Here is a 16,620-nt window from a genome sequence, read left to right as displayed (position 1 = left end):
ATCCATATTATGCGAAATTGCTACAGTTTCCTACTCAACACACTGTTTCGATATTCTCTATTCTTGGAACAAGTTTGAGTCGTACTCCTCGTTTCTTTTTTGCGGATCCAACTAATCCAGCAGAAGAAGGCAATTAATCTGGATTAGACAGATTAAGTAAAGGAGATGAATGAAAGCTTCTTGAATAAAGCCTGAAGAATTACGAGGTTGCTCAGTAGAATTCCTACTAATATGGATACATCTTGCAATCTTTGCGAAGGAGCTGCAGCAGTGGGCTCTATTCTTTGTATTCTTTTAGTGAACAATGTAGAGGCTTCAATTGCTTTTTGTCAAAACGTTCTGGAGGAGCTGGTGCCACGGTATCATTCAGACGACTTTCGAGGAAACGTTCATCTGCATCGTCTCACTGCTGATGTTATTTATAGTCAATATCTTAGGATGTTGTAATGAGATACCTGTATGACTTGCGGATATGGAATGACTTGCGGATATGGAAGAAAACTGTTGATAGTTGGAAAAATAACTTTTAGTCTTTCTTTTTGTTTTAGCCATTCAAGAGATTAATCGTAATGTAAGAGACAGACAGAGGCGTCGCTGGACGTCCAAAATTGGGTGGGCCAGCGCTAGGATTATTGTCTATTGTCAATTGTCCAGACGGCCACGCCTACTAATATTGGGGGGCCATGGCCCACCCAGGCCCCTATTGAGCGACGCCTCTGAGACAGATATGGGTTCTGTGAAGCCACTGTTTTTTCGAACTGTGAGAATTGTTGTTTGTTGGCATTGTCAATAATTGGACTGCCTCAGATTTGTGGTATATCCCAAGATGATGTAGTCAAGTGATTTCAGAGACATGAACGTGTCATGACCTATAGATTGTTTCTCATTGCCCTTAAAGCACCTGCAAATCAACAAGATGACTATTTAATGGAAAAGGCTTTCGCTCAGTTTTGCTGCATGATGTGTGCAACCACACGATGTAATTAACGTATTATTTGGTTGATACCTGGAAAGACAAAACGTCAAAACAATCGCATTGCCGCTCTAGAAGGTTCGAATCACCTCTCAGTAGTAGTTGGACTAGTTGACTACTCATTCACACCGCAAGACTTTCTTGGGTAAACTTTCGCAACCTCCACTAACAGTTTATGCATCGTCTACGCAGTAATTTATCTCGACATGCATCTCACGATACTGTTTTTACTAGTGTTTTGAAGCGTTCGATGTGCGTGGTCACACCGCCTCGGCTTGAATATTGCTGGTCATGTCGATCGGTAGTCGTCAATAGATAGTAATATCATTTCGGTGTACTCGTGGAGAAGATGGGAAGGCAACGACGGTTAAGCGGACCAAACGGCATGAAACGCAATAGCTGCAAATGAAATTGTCGGACGTGAACAGTTTGCGACTATCTTGAGTTTCAAGGCATGTTAATTTGTATGCATTTGAGGATGCACTTTTTTGAGGTGATTGACTTGTTCATACACAGACAAAGAAGACCGCTGCATGCTGCAGAATATATATACACTTCGTCATGCACACCGTACATGCACAGAGGTAACGTGTATCCCGCCTCTTGTTCATTCGTCATCTGCAAACGGTACGACGCGGCTGTCTCCTAGAATAATTCGGTCGTCAAACGGAACAACACTTTGAGCTTCGCTGTGACTCTGAGCTAAGTCAGTAATATGTAATAAGAATATGTCACTTTTTTCATTGCGAACGAACGCCTGCGAACGTGCTTCTGCTAGCTGCAGCTTCTTTAATTTCTCTGACTGCAGCATGCGACCTCGCTTTCTTGCTGCTTAGCGATAAAGAATACACTCAGACCAAGAGAGACGGCGCCAGCGTCAATAAAGTTTGGGATTCTGGAGCTGTTGCGGTCAAAGCAGTACGGCGACTTGCTTCACTAGTTACACTACAACTGGTTGCAGCTGTAAGCCACGAATGTACGAAAACGACGAGGCATCGGACAAAGTGGACTCTTTCAAGAGCGCACTAGCAGGCATGAATGCGTTCGAGCTGGTATATCTATATATAAATAGAGTTACGCTTTTATTTACCTAGTTGCTCTGGATGCTTGCAGACGTAGACTTAGGAAGGCACCGTCTCGAAGAATGTATACGGTACTCCAGTCTGATTATGACTCACTGAAGTGCTACCTCGATTCTATCCTAGAGACGGCACCTATCAATAGAACGAGCTTTATCGGCCACCGCCTCTTCAATAGCGTTTGGTTACGGCCAGCTGCAATTTTTGAGCTTTTGCACTCATGCCTCATCTCGTGATATGTATATCCTTTTCAAAATCTACGGCGAAGTAGAAGACGCTCTATCTCATCTCATCTCGGCCGCCTTGAGTCTAGCTTCGAACGAGTACACGAGCTTCTCGAGAGCATCGAAGACAATACTGAGCAAGTGACTCACGATCGGGTGCCATCGAAACGACGCACTAAATAGAAAGCAGCGACAATAGCGGCAAAGAAAGATGGGGTGCAAGATTTTTCACCTGGTCAACAGAAGTCCTGTTACAGTGTATTTGCTGCTGTGAATGGCTCACCTGCGAACGTTGCGCTTCTCAATGCAGACTGTGCCCACTTTGCAACGCTAAGTAGTCAGACGACCAACGTCCGCTCTCTTCGCGGTTTCGACGACACGAAAGTTCTGAGGAAAGAAATCCGAATTGAACTTTTGGAGGTGTTTCCAGCTGTGGATTCACGTTGGCTGAATAGTCTCCACTTACACGCAGTCATGATTTATTGTCACTAGCTTCACTGGGGTTCCATAGTCAGTATATTGTACTCCTTTTCTTACTCTAGCTCCATAAGCTTGTTTGAAGTCTTGAAGCGATAATCGTACCTGCTTTTGCATTTTGGAAATTTTACTAGACGTTTGTTTGAAATTTTGTTTCTGACTCTAATGTACCCGCGCTTGTAACCACTATATTTGCATCAACTTTATCTTCGCTCTCGTCCATAAAGTCCATAAAGTAAATGAATGTGCGCAATTCTCTTTCCTGTTTTTGCGTCTAGTTAGTGCTGTAATTTACAAAGATTTAAAATACACTGTAAGTCAAAGGAAGTTATTTATTAGCACTAATGAGAAGAGATTTTGACATTGCAATAAATACATTCTTTTGGTAAGAGGCGCTTCTTGTTTTACTAGCAACTGACGGAAGAGATTTGGATATTGTCTAACCATGTCAACAAAACCGAATACCCGTGTCTCTCAATAAACAATTTTAGCTGGACTGGTCCACTGACCATAGTATGATACCGACGAAGCATAAGCAACAGCTCATCAATGTCGTTCAGACTTATCGTCATATTGGGTTTTCGGTAAGTCCTTCCTCCACTGAAGACATAACAGTAAGCGTACCAATAATCTTAAACTCTCCGCGCTAAAAGAAAACCAATAGTTTCCAAATTATCGGAAAACACTAGTATGCTATCTTATACCTGCAGAGGTGGCGTGTTACGGTCATAGTTACTTTAGCTTATTATGTCCTCGCGTACTTTCAGCAAGTTTGCAGGTTCAAAGCGAGACTTTCTCATTTCTCTCAACACGTTCACGAGTACACGGTAACGTCTGACATCAATGTTGGTTCGTGGCAGATCACTCCAGTCTTCTATCCTTTGGAGAGACGTCGGGTCAGCTCTTGTATGCAACAAGGAAATACATTCTGTAACATTAGCAGGTGGTCGGGGAGGTTCTGTAAAAGCAATGAAGATTTAGTATTCTCAAAGTCTGACAAGTAGTTCGAAACGAATTGTGCATGCAGTCATCTGTCCACTCTTCTTCCCTTCAAATATCTATTGGAAAGAACCCAACCTGCCTTAGTCCTGAAGCCAGGATTTGTCCGATAGCGACATATTCGTCTCCTGTTGTACTAGGATCTACGGACTGTAACTCTTTCCAACTTTCCGCCTAACTTCTTGTTCATTACTTTATTCTAGAACGCCGTCAGTATACATTGCGAAAACTTGCGTCTACATCCACAGCTGACTCTGCACTACCCGTCACGTTAGAATCCTTTCTTGAAGAATGGGAAATTCTTGAAAGGGCATTTGACGTCTTCAAAAACTAACCGACTAATCTCAACACACGCATCTGCTTCTGTTTCGAATCTTTTAACTTTATCACTAATAATACATAATATATAGACAAATTTACATATGATTAATGCTGGTTAAATGTGATTTAAGATGAGGAGAGAGAAGTGCTATATAACTTTTCATCTTGACTGTCTGACAATTCTTCATTTCCGCTCTATACTGCAACCATCAAAGCTGTCCATCCAACTTGGAAGCATGATGATAACAGATTACTTACGATTATTTATTTCCATGAAAATTTAAACAAAAGCAAATAAATATGTTTGCCAAATTACAATCATTAAGGAAAAACTACTAAGGAATTTTGCTATAGTACATACCTTTACAATTCCCATGTATATTATGAGCCTTATGAATGAGTTCATCTCCGCAACCGTCACTGAACGAAAACTCCCCTCCCCTCGGCGCCCTTCTGATTTTCCACGGTATGTCTTTTTGCAACTGTCGTCACCGTTGATGTTGCTGTTTCTAAAAAATATTATAATGTATTATATAACAAACACACACAAAAGACATCAAACTCATACATTCTGATTGTCTCCAGCATTTCATTGGTGAAGAACAGTTTGAAGACTTCAAGGGCGTCAGTTGGATATGTTGGAGGAGGGTAGAATCCAGGTTGCCTGAATGGTTGAAATGGTGGTAGGTTTAATTGATATGTATCAATAGCTGGATATTCAGACAACTTCTGGACGTTCAGTAGTTCGGAGCGGCGATCAAGGTGTTCGGCTGGCTCAGGCTCGGAATCAGACGACTGCTGTTGTTGCGACTGTTGTTGAGGCCGACGAGTGGCTATCCTCAGTCGTTGACGTGGCTGACGAGGCTGACGTGGCTGACGAGGACGACGACGAGAACGTGAAGTTGACAATGATGACGACGGAAGACAAGATGGACTAGAAGGTGGTAGAACTGGAGTTGGTGTAGTAGAGTGAGAAGGAGATGGAGGAGGTGGCAAAGAATGTTGTTGAGGTGAAGGAGGGCTAAGAAATGTATAAAGATATTACAAAATGTTTGCATGACAGCAATTTATTAGGTCAGCAAAAAAACATCCGGGTACCTACCCATAGCAACCACGACATACGTGTGTTGCTATGCGCATAACTCAAAATCTTCACAACAGCAACAGCTAACTTGCAAACAATTTACATAAAACGGTCTAATAAACAGCGCATCGCGACAAAACGAAAGAATTACATACATAACTGTTTTACTTACAGAGTGTCGTCATCGCTGTCAACGTGAACGGGAAGATCTTCCTCGTTGAGCGTAGCAGCTTCGTCTGGTAAACTAAGAAATACATATAATATTAGAAAAATGTTTGCAGATTGCTATATATTGCGTTTGCAACAAAAACATCCGGGATCGTAGCCATAGCAACGGCGACAAACACCGTTACTATGCGCATAACTTACATTCTTCCCAACGGTCAACGCCCAAACTTTCAAAACACTTCCCAGAACGTTTACTGAACACCATATCACAAAGAGACGGGAAAATTTGACCTCTAACAGTTAGACTTACAGAGTAGCGTCATCGCTGTGTTCGCTCACGGGAAGATCTTCCTCGTACTCCGTCTCGTCCTTGTCCAACGCGGAGAAAATGTCGGCCTCGTCCGAAACCTCGTCGGCTGTCGTTTAGGATTGAAATCGCCCTGCCAATTCAGGAGCGAACTAAGAACCTGCGAAGCCACTGCAGCGCCCAGACATCGTGGTTGGCAAATTTTCCTACTAAGCCGCATGCGCCGCTAAAATTTTACCCGTATGTTTGGACACGCCCAGAGGTGTGTCTAACGGCTAAAAATATTTTTGATTGGCTAACAAAGCTGAGCAAGACGGATATTCAATGGAGAAGTCACGTGGCCGGAAGTTACCCATGGTGTGACGTCAACACAACTTGCGATATCTGGCGATTGATAGAACGTAGACGGTTGAAAGTAATCTTATTCGAAAGAGAATTTATTAGCGATTCGTTTAAGCTATAATTTGAAAATAAAAAGAAAGGATCGGTTCCGGGGAAACGGCCCGATTTAAACCGGGTACTTAACCGGAGGCGGAGATAAGGTGAGCACGTGATCCCACGCCCACCAAAAGTACGCGCACGTGATGAAGGACGGTCGATGAAGGGTTAACCCTTTCGCTTCCGCCTAATTTATCACGCCCAGGTGTGACCTTTGCACTAATGTCACGCCTATAACTTTCTAGCGCGCGCGCCAACTATCTAGCGCGCGCGCGCAAAGAAGCACTCGCTTACGTATATTTGCTACTGCAGCCATATTTTAGAAGTAAAAAACAATTTCATACATCTTTAGAAAGCATATTAATTGTGCTTTCAAATGATACAGTTTTTGTAACTATTAGCAACAGTTTTAATATTTTATTTTGACTTGTTGATGCTACTCTAATTACTTGACAGCAAAACTTTCAACTGAACACATCTATATTTTATACGTAAAAAAATTTAGGCTGTACACACTGTTTATATTGACATTATATAAAAACTAACTCTACTTGCCAGTGAAAATATATACAGCAAACATAATGCATATATACAAATATATATATGCAAATATATATACAAATATTTATACAAATATGTACACAAATATGTATACAAATACATATAATATATCAGCAATTATGAATGATATGTCAAAAGCAATCAAGAATGGTATGTCATAAAACAATGTCTGTCAGCGGATGACACGCAGAGGGGTTCGTTGCATTCTTGACACCTATAGCGGGTTTTGGTGTTTTTTCTTCCTGCGCTGGAGCAAACAATGCAACGTACTGACCGCTCTGCTACAATCGGGATGTGTGAGCTATGCCGAGGGTTTGGCTGTTGTTGTTGTTGTTGTTGTTGTTGTTGCTGTAAGAGTTGTTGTTGCTGTTGTATGAGTTGTATTCGTTGTTCTATTTGTTGTCGTTCCAAGAGGTGTTGTTGTTGTAGTTGTTGCAGTTGTTGTTGGTGCATTTGTTGTTGTTGTTGTATGTGTTGTTGATGTTGTATTTGTTGTTGATGTACAGTAGGACCTCAAAGATACGAACACCTCGGGAAATTGGGTGTTCGTAATTGTGAAATGTTCATAAGTCTGAAGTTTGTAATATCGATGATTACATAACTTGTGAAAACAGGAGTACACTGTATGGCTAACAAAAAGGATAAGTACGTGAACTACAGTAACTGTGAGAGTGTAAGAACGAATTCAAGGGTTACTAAAATAACAATCCATTGTCTTTTGCTTCAAGGCAGAACCCCTTTTTTGTCCTGCAAGGTCCAGGAGCTCTCTCAAAAGCATGAGATTCATGGGGGTGGCTTCAGGCTGCTGCTCTAACCATTCCAAGCAGACACTAAAGCAATCAACAGCCTTTGTGTGGCTAATCTTAGCTACATCAGTGTGCTCAGCTTCATCTTCACTGTCCGATGGATCCTGGACCTGAACAGAGTCGATAATTTCTTCATCAGTCAGCGATTGAGACCCAGTTTCATCCTTGTCAGCAAGAAGCCATTGCTCCATTTCTTCCTCATTGATGCCCAACTGGGAACATACTTCAAAGGTAATTTCTTCTTCGGATTCACTGGCATCGATCCGAGAAGCATCACCCATACTACGACCACCAAACCCTAGCTTATTCCAAGCACGACAGAGAGAAACTTCAGGAATTTCGTTCCAAGATTTAGCACTCAGGTACACCGCATCTTTTATGGTCAGCTTTTTGCTGAAGGAAATGAAGGAGTCTTCACTCGATTCAGATTGAAGCAGCAGTTTTCTCATGAGCTCTCGTTTGTACCTGCGCTTCAGGTTCTCCAGCACTCCCTGATCCATAGGTTGAACCAGACTTGTGACATTGGGGGGCAGAAACATGCAACTCATTCCTTCAGAACTCAAAGCCTCTACTGAAGGGTGGGATGGTGCATTATCCATAATGAGAAGAGCTTGAAGTGGCAATGACTTTGATTTCAAGTAACGCTTCACCTCTGGTACAAAGTGCTTGAAAAACCAGTCCAAGAAAATTGATTGATCCATCCAGGCACTTTTTTGGCTATAATAATGGACTGGTAGAGATGACATGTTGACCCCTGAAAAACAGCGAGGCTTAGCGCTCTTGTGAATAAAGACCAGAGGGCTACGCATATCTCCACTGACATTGGCAGTTGCCATCAATGTTACCCGATCTTTAGGGGATTTGCAATTCTTTGCAGCCTTTTCAGAACCATCTGCCAGGGTTTTGTTCGGCAGCAGGCGCCAACACAGACCTGTCTCATCACAATTAAAGATCTGATGGATGGAAAGCTTATGATCTTCAATATATTTATGCAAAGACAGCTTGAATGCTTCAGCAGACTGAGGATTAGCTGAAAGAGACTCTCCCTGCATGCTTAGTTGACGAATACCATGCCTCTGCTTGAATCTATGAAGCCAACCAGTGCTAGCCTTGAAATCATCTGGTGACCGATCTGGATACATTTGCTGGTGCATCAGCCTGGCTTTCTCCATGACAACAACCCCACTCAGAGGAGTGCCTTTGTGCCGTTCTTGTGTGAACCAAAGGTGCATGGCCTTGTCAAATTGGTCATCATCAGCTCTCCTAACAATGCAACGCTTCTTAAAACTACTGCTGTCTTTAGCTTCAACGGCAAACTGAGTAATTTTGCTCCTAGATTTCTGTATATCAGTTACTGTGGATTTTCCAATGCTATATTCAGAAGCAATAGCTGTATTAGAAATACCTCTGTCCAGCTTCTCAAGAATCTCGATCTTTTGTTCAATAGATAAATTGACTCGCTTTCTCTTAGGCTTGTCCTTTGCCTCCATCTTGGATCAGCTACCACGTGGCTAGCGCTAGGCCACGCCTCAAAAGTGCGCGTGCGCGTGGCTACATTACGTGATCAAATTTTTGCAAGAGCGCGCGCTCGCGCTAGAGCATGCTGTTCGGTTGACCGGTCAGTTCGGTTGTCTGGTGTTCGTATCTTTGAGGTCCTACTGTAGTTGTTGTTGCATTGTTTGTATGGCTTGCTGATGTTGTATTTGTTGTTGATGCATTTGTTGTTGTAGTGTTTGTATGTGTTGCTGATGCTGGTAATCTAAGTGTGGCCGAACCTGTACCACTCTTTGGGTTGATGCACAATACCGTGGTACAGGTTCGTCGACATCGATTCCAGCCAACCCTCGCATAAGCTCACACCTGAAGTCTTTCTGCGTATACTGCCCTTTCCTCTTGAGAAGTGGATCTTGAGGATGTTCTTGTTGAAGGGCAGTAAACATGATGTAGCTGTTGAATACGGCTAAGTCAATCATGTGCAGAAAGATCTTCTTCCAGTACTTGAGGCTCTTGTGAAGGACTTCATAGTATTTAATCATTTGGTCGGACTTATCAACTCCGCCCATGTGTATGTTGTAATCGCCAATAGCCTCAGGTCTGGAAATGGTTATCTTGTGGTGCCCCTCATACTTTGCACGATCTTTGGTAAATCGTTCGCAGGGAGTATAGAGGTGTCCAGAATGAAGGGTGCTCATTACCGTCACCACGTTCCGGTCCACCCACTGAATGATCAACAATTCGTTATCACGATCATAGCGGAATGAACCTAAAAGAAAACTATAATTGTATTTGCTAATAAACTTATTTGCTATGGCTACCTCGTGGTGACTTCCCAAAGACACGTGTGTTTTTGAAATGTTGAGGAACACCCTTCCTGTTTTTCTGGACGGTACCACAAGCCATTGTACCCCGACTGTAAAGCTCTTTGAACAGAGGTCCAGATGTGTAGAATTGATCTGTGTATACAGTGTACCCCTGATCAAGGAGAGGATCCATCATACGCATGACTGTACGATGGATCACACTTGTGTCATCCGCTGGTTGACGTGTCGTCTTCCGTCGTTCCGAGCCGAGCCAGCCGATCGTGATGTTGTTGCAGCTGATGTTGTAGTTGCAACTGATGTTGTTGCTGCAGTTGTTGTTGCAGCTGATGTTGTTACTGCAGTTGTTGTTGCAGCTGATGTTGTTGCTGCTGTTGTCGCCGCATCCGATGTTTGTCGCTCTTTGCCCGTGTATATCTCGAAGTTGTATGTGTAGCCGGAGATAGAATCGCATACACAATACAACTTCACTCCCCACTTGACGGGTTTGTTCTTTATGTATTGTCTAATAACAACAAAAACAAATTTAGTTAATTCCCAATTTTTATGTTAGAAACTTCTACATACTTAATCAACTCGAACAAAGTTGTGCAGTGCAATAGCTGCTTTCTTGAAAGTGACTGCATTCTCTTGTCTTGCAATTATCAGTTTACGAAATATTCTTTAAGGTCCAACTAGTATTCCAAAACTGTTCTGAATCGTTGATCGGCGTAGCCGTTAATTAAATGCATTGTCATTTCAGCTGAATGTCTTGCTAGATAAGGCCTCATGATGTTTGTAAGAAGAAGAAAGACTTCATTCATCCATGAAAAGACAGTCCTGTAATGGTTTTCGGCAAAGGTGTAAATGCTGGTAGAAGCATGCTGTTCGATTCATTGGTTTACCCAAATGCACAGTTGAGGAAGTTAAACACAATTAGCAATACATTTCCAGCTATGCAGACGTGAAATATCGGAAGTTAATTGAAATTGAGTAAGTTTGTTTACCAACGTACTTTACTTGCAAACGCCCACAATCTCCTATCTGCACATCGGCTTTACGTTTTCTAAATTATTTGGCGATAGTTGACAGAACGTTTTTTTTTGTCCGGCGCGGTGTCAGTGGGTTTTCATTGCTTAGATCGTCAATTTCGTGGCTCGTTTTTAGGTTTAGGGTTAGGATTATAAATGGATATTTATATTTATATGAACTAAAGTCTGTCCCAGCATTAAAGTCACAACCGAAAATGGGCAGCTGAGGGGCCACTTTGGAAGATACGGGATTGATACGGGCATCATTGCATAGCTCTTGATTCCCTTTATTCAATTATGGCAACGTGTTGTTGATAGGGTGTATTAGAGAGGAGATACAGCACACTTTAGAAATATAATGAGATAGAGGGTGGAGTTATGTCAATCAACGTTCTCTAAATGCATAGCTTGCCAAATTAGTTTCAACTCTTTAAGATAAAGACTGTAATTGAGACTGAAGTTGATACTCTAATGGACATATAAATTAGCTACCTGCTGTTGCTACACCCTGTACAATACCAAAGGTCAACAGTTAGTCACTTTCTGTATCGCTAACAGTTACTTCAGACTCAGAGCTCGAGGTGTCGCCATGGCCTACTTCTATTACCATTCGCTCAACTAGGTCGTCCCTCAGTCCGTCTACTTCCCAATAGTGTTTCTCCACCTTTTCTCGTACATGTTCCACACAGCCAGCCCATCGATCTGGTGTGACTTCCAGCATTCCTTCTCTGGCAAGTTGCAAGATGTTCTCCATAGTAAAACCACTGATCCCTGTATTCTTTCTAGCTGCATAACCTTTGACTTGTGCCCATGCGAGCTCTATAGGATTTAGTTCACAGTGACCAACAGGGAGACGCAAACAGCAGTGTCCCTTTTCTTGTGCAAAGACGTCTGTTTGGTATACAGAAACAGGATTGGTTGCCCAAATTAAGAAATATAGTTCAGCTTTTAACATCTTCTTTTCATGACGAATTTTATGCTTTGCAAGCCAGTCTAACATATCCTGTTTTCTGCTTGACTTGGTTGGTATTTTTTCAACAACTGCGTTGTGGTACTTGGCATTATCCAACACAATCACAGATCGAGGTGGACAGTTTGGTAACAGCTTCTCTCTAAACCACTCCATGAAATGTAAAATATTCATTTCGTTGTGATAATCGCCTGAGTCTCTTTTGCCAACAAAAATCAGTTCAGCTCCATCAATCCACCCTTGCTCACAACCTGCATGAAGGATTATGAGTCGTTTTCCTTTACCACTAGGAATCTTGAGGCCACCTTTCCCGTCATAGTCTGTCCAGCATTTTGTCACTGTATGGTGCTGATTTAGCCATGTTTCATCAAGGTAGATAATAGGCCTACCTTCTGATCGAAATCGTTTGATTTCTTTCAGGTATTGGGCTCGTGAGGCCACAATGCGGTGCTGTTCGTATAAACATTTTTTTCTGTTCATAGTTTTATGTCGAAAGCCCATTCTGCTAATGATCCTATGCAAACTTGCCCTTGAATATGGAAACTCCTCTTCTTCTACTAGAGCAGCATGGAGTAGTGTTAATGTGGGGAAGACTTTGTCAGTGTAGAATTTATGAATTCTTTTCCTGATTACAGCCTCTTGAAAATTGTCTGTGTACTCTCTAACTGGTCCACTGTGTTCTTTTCTCCCTCTCTTCCTTGGACTTTCAATATGTTCCTTATCTCTATGTTCTCTGCAGATTCTGTAGATTGTTCTCTGGTGCATCCCTGTTGCTTCTGCTACTCTCTGGATCGGTTTGTCCAGAAGGATGGGGCCATCCTCCTTTTCTTTCACAAAGAAATCTCTCACGGAAAGCACAATTGACTTTTCTATACTTCTTATATGTCTTCCTGATTGTGTTGCCATTGGAAAATAGATAGAAATTGCTGGGTTTTTTATAGGCAATGCGTGGGACCTCCAAATGGAATCTCTGGTGACTGCTATAAACTTGTTACGTCACCTGCACTACACAGTCTGTTTCCGGTTTGGATACTGTTATCATTTTGCTTCTGAAAATGCATCTGAGTTCTGATTGACTGCAGACTACTAAGTTAGAACTTGGACTGTAACAGTTATGGGGCTTATTGAGTTCCAACCAGCCGCGTAAAAGAAAATGCGTTGCAATTGTTTTTACACAGCTGCAAAGGACAGATGTCCGCTAATTAGGCAGGCCCTCCCAAGTTGCACACCACATAGATCTACTGAAGAACTTCTTGTAGCCAAGCTACTGTAGCTAAAAGATTTGGATGTTGTGGGTACGTACAGGGAACACTTACTTATCTAGTACCTGTGTTAGTTTACCTGGAGGGGATAGTAAACTGAGGCTAACTGGATCTATAATTGATTGTTGCAACAACATTGCATATGGTCCTTACAAGGTGCAGGGTTTCCTCAGCCACTCCCAAGTTACTCCCCCAAACCCGTTATGACTTTAATTCTGAGACAGACTTTACGTATACCCCAAATACCCGAAACCATTTTCGCCCCAACCGTCGTTCCTACATATGTAAATCCCGAAAGAGTCATTGCCAAAAGGCAATTGCAAACAGCCATGTACTAATCTAGTGTTATCTGTCTAAAGTTGGACAGATAGTTGTTGCATTAGGTTATTTAGAGTTAGCGAAAGTGATGTTGTGTTGCATGAGGTGGTCGAAGATGTTATAGACTATAGACTTCAGTGTCTTCAAACTAGAGAGAGTCCAGTAGCCTAATGTCTCCACTACTACGTGAAAGAGTAAACCTCCAGAAGAAACAATTTGTTCTTCATGGCGCTAATCGTCCTTCACCACTTCACCAGTTACTGCTGCATTTTCAGCACTTTTTAAAGATGTTACAACATATCGGAGTTGTAAAGAATTCCTTACTGTTACATCAAAGAAGGCTGGTTTCTCTTTTATAAAGTCGTGATGGTAAAGGTCGCTTGGTCTATGGGTGAGTCTTGCCCGCTAGTTGCTTGTTCCTTTTTAATTAACAACGCTGTTGTCTGTCAGGAAAAGATGCCATAACATGTGTTTAAGACTATTATGCAGTTTCGTACGTGTGCAACCATTGCCCCAACTCATGGCGTTGTCACCAAGTGTATACAGTATTTGTCCGCAACCACATCTCTTAGCGTTTGTGTGAGGTGGGAATATAGAAATTCTCAGCCTGATTATTACGGAAGCAATGATATCATGTTTCTGCGTTGCCAGGTCATGCTTTTCGTTAGGAATGGATTTAATCCAGGCATCAGCAAGGGTTGATGAGATCGTGTTGAGTCTAACGTGATCTCTAATGCTGTAAATGCCTCTAAAGAATAACAATGACTTATTATCTATATCTTGACCCTGAAGTGATTTCTTTTCCTCGTCGTCGACCACGTCCTGAACCTCTGCCACTGCTAGGACCTGACATATGTACAAACATACATACGTACATACATGTACATACATACAAAGAAAGTAAACTTACATACCCGGAGCATCTGGATTGGCATCAAATGCGCCAGCCTCATATGATGGCGTCTCCTCTTTTAGTTGATCAGTCTTTCTCTTCTTGAGCCCATGCAGGACCTTGCGTCTGGTCTTCTTAGCACGGTTACGAGATGATGAGATGGTGGCCCCCTCCTTGCATCTATGTTCTCAAACAGAGAAGTCGACATAGTTGGATCCACTCCAATCCGGTAGGGTATCTTCTGCAGTCCACCAGTTCCACAATTTCGCTGCAACACAGCTATAGCAACAGTCAGCTCAATTATATCCGGGGAGGCAAACGTGGTTTCGGAGCCCTCTTCCAGATGGTGCAAGGCTTCGTTCGAATTCTGTGTGTCGCCTCTCTGGCACCTGTCCAAATGAGGCACAGCACATAATTGGTCAAATACCGGGCCATCAACTCTAGGACAATTTCCGGAATGTGTTTGGGCTTATATCTAGAATGACACTATGAACCAGACATTCATTTGTCGTTTAATTTGATTACATTTTTGTCTTTGTTTGTGTGGTACTTGCACCAAGAATTCACATCAGCTTGACACATCATGCTGGTCGGAGTAGTGCCCAAGATCGTCTTGATGTCTTCATCATGCCATCTATGTCTCATCTCTGGCCTGGATCTCTTCGCCACATGTTGCACATCTGATTTAGCAACCTGTCAGTTTCGTTTGAAAATGATATCCTTCCAGCGCCCCTTTCTGTTTCGTTACGAGTAACTTGTCCATAATAATTGTGGATCTTGTTAATTATATTCAGAGTGAGTCGCCCATGCCCGGAAATCCCTTTCGCTATCTTGCCATTGTTGAACACACACTCAACCGCTTTGTTCTTGTCCACTATCACTCGCAACCCACTTTCCATCCTTTTTTGAATATGGCCGATGCAGTCACTCTTGGTTATAGGAACGTTATATGGAGCTCACTTGATTACACTCTTGAAAGAGGTGTCAACATTGCCACTGAAATATTTACGCTCTTCTGAAACGTCTTGTGAACTTGGCATGTGTCGAATCACTTGAATTTTACTGTCAGACTGGCGAATACCTTCAGTATCTATAATGTGTTCAATGTACTTACTAGACTTTTGAAAAAATTTGACCCGAAGGCGTACTTCAAGCCATTCGCGCGTCACGTTTTCGTTTATTTGCTTTCTGTAAGAAATTTCGATTGTGAGTCAAGTTTTCGAAGGTATACATTATGTGGCACCTTTTGGCGAGTATTTCGTTCACCGACGCCATCGCCTCAGAGTTGGCTTCCACGTATCGACGTGACAGTAGTAGTTCGATCAATGCGTCCGGATCGTAGTCGGTGTCAATTTCTCGGAGGGTTTCTGTGCCTCGGTCGCCATCGGCGGTTCTTCGTTCCTCTCCGTTCTCGTCTGTTTCCATTCGCTCCTGCGTCTGTGGGGGTGGTTCGGGGAGTTGGGGAAGGGACAGAAGCGGCTGATGATCGAGTGGAAGCGGAAGTGACGACCTGGTCGCCACGTGTATCGCGCCGTCCTCGTCCTCCTTGTCTAGGCTCGTCTTCATCGAAGATGATGCATGGTTCGCCGCCGACGCTATCCACTCCGTGCACCGCCGCCAACGCCGGTCAGGACGACTGGCACTCCTTCCGGGCGGCCCTCGCCCCATATTCCGTACCGTCGTTGACTTTTTCAGTCTGAGCTGTGCTTGTATGCCCTTATGTGGCTTGGTCTTGTTGCTGCCGTGCGAGTGAGAGCACTGCGGGAGCTGACGTCCCGATCTCCGTTGTTGTTCCACGTGCACGGCGTCGTTCGACATTGTCGGATGAGAAATATGTTAATTGAAAATGCCACCTCGATGCAGTCGCAAACATATCTTTCTTGGATTCATTGGACTCACAATTTGAACTCTACTCGAATTGTTACTCATTGTGGACTTCGACCAGGAGCTTTTGCACGAAAACCCATCTTGCCCGCTAATTTGTTCTTTAACAACGCTGTTGTGTGTCAGGAGAGCATGGCATAACATGCCTCTAAGACTATCATGCCGTGTCTTACGTGTACAACGACTGCCGCAACTCAAGGCGTCGTCACCAAGTGTATTCATTCAGTATTTGTCCGCAAACACATCTCTTAGCGCATGTGTAAGACAGTACTATCGAAATTCTCAACCAGATTCTTACGAAGGTAATAATGTAATGTTTCTGCGTTACGAGGTCAATCTTTTCGTTATAAATGGCTTTAATCCAATCACCAGCAAGGGTTGATGAGATTGTGATGAGTCTAGCGTGATCTCTAATGCTATAAATGCCTCTCAAGAATGACAATGATTTCTTATCTATTTGAGCCTGAAGTGGATTCTATTGTTTGGTATAGCACCGGCAATTGACGGTAACTTATATCATCAGCTACAT

At 42.8% G+C, this 16,620-nt stretch overlaps 3 protein-coding genes across 5 annotated transcripts; all 3 read right to left on the bottom strand.

Annotated features, from left to right (window-relative positions):
- Positions 1-3,299: 3,299 nt before the first annotated feature.
- LOC134176391 (putative uncharacterized protein DDB_G0290521) lies at positions 3,300-5,820 on the bottom strand. Its single transcript, XM_062643062.1, has 6 exons — positions 5,793-5,820; positions 5,636-5,741; positions 5,330-5,401; positions 4,642-5,094; positions 4,435-4,582; positions 3,300-3,353 (listed from the first exon to the last, which is right to left on the bottom strand). Exons 1-6 carry the CDS (start codon positions 5,818-5,820, stop codon positions 3,300-3,302), a joined length of 861 nt encoding a protein of 286 aa, XP_062499046.1.
- A 1,322-nt stretch (positions 5,821-7,142) lies between these two features.
- Positions 7,143-9,026, bottom strand: LOC134198438 (jerky protein homolog-like). Of its 3 annotated transcripts, none has more exons than XM_062667847.1 (2): positions 8,843-9,025; positions 7,143-8,700 (listed from the first exon to the last, which is right to left on the bottom strand). In XM_062667847.1, the coding sequence occupies exon 2, from the start codon at positions 8,667-8,669 to the stop codon at positions 7,317-7,319; it is 1,353 nt and encodes a 450-aa protein (XP_062523831.1). In that variant the 5' UTR covers positions 8,670-8,700; positions 8,843-9,025; the 3' UTR covers positions 7,143-7,316. The 3 variants fall into 3 exon arrangements, with proteins under 3 accessions (XP_062523831.1, XP_062523830.1, XP_062523829.1); XM_062667846.1 differs by having other exon boundaries at positions 7,143-8,769; positions 8,843-9,024; XM_062667845.1 differs by having other exon boundaries at positions 7,143-9,026.
- Positions 9,027-10,949: 1,923 nt separating this feature from the next.
- LOC134198575 (uncharacterized) lies at positions 10,950-12,317 on the bottom strand. The gene has a single exon (XM_062667991.1). The coding sequence runs from the start codon at positions 12,234-12,236 to the stop codon at positions 11,298-11,300; it is 939 nt and encodes a 312-aa protein (XP_062523975.1). The 5' UTR covers positions 12,237-12,317; the 3' UTR covers positions 10,950-11,297.
- Positions 12,318-16,620: the final 4,303 nt, after the last annotated feature.

This window comes from Corticium candelabrum, chromosome 2, assembly GCF_963422355.1.
Source record: "Corticium candelabrum chromosome 2, ooCorCand1.1, whole genome shotgun sequence".
Taxonomy (NCBI): domain Eukaryota; kingdom Metazoa; phylum Porifera; class Homoscleromorpha; order Homosclerophorida; family Plakinidae; genus Corticium; species Corticium candelabrum.
The sequence above is the reverse complement of the archived record's forward strand: the minus strand, read 5'-3'. Positions and strand labels throughout refer to the sequence as shown.

Coding starts and splice junctions, on each gene's coding strand:
- LOC134176391 (XM_062643062.1), bottom strand. CDS start 5,820: ATGTCTGGGCGCTGCAGTGGCTTCGCAG. Junction 5,742..5,792: donor GCGCTGCAGTGGCTTCGCAG/GTTCTTAGTTCG, acceptor CCTAAACGACAG/CCGACGAGGTTTCGGACGAG. Junction 4,583..4,641: donor ATGCTGGAGACAATCAGAAT/GTATGAGTTTGA, acceptor AATATTTTTTAG/AAACAGCAACATCAACGGTG.
- LOC134198438 (XM_062667845.1), bottom strand. CDS start 8,927: ATGGAGGCAAAGGACAAGCCTAAGAGAAAGCGAGTCAATTTATCTATT.
- LOC134198575 (XM_062667991.1), bottom strand. CDS start 12,236: ATGGGCTTTCGACATAAAACTATGAACAGAAAAAAATGTTTATACGAA.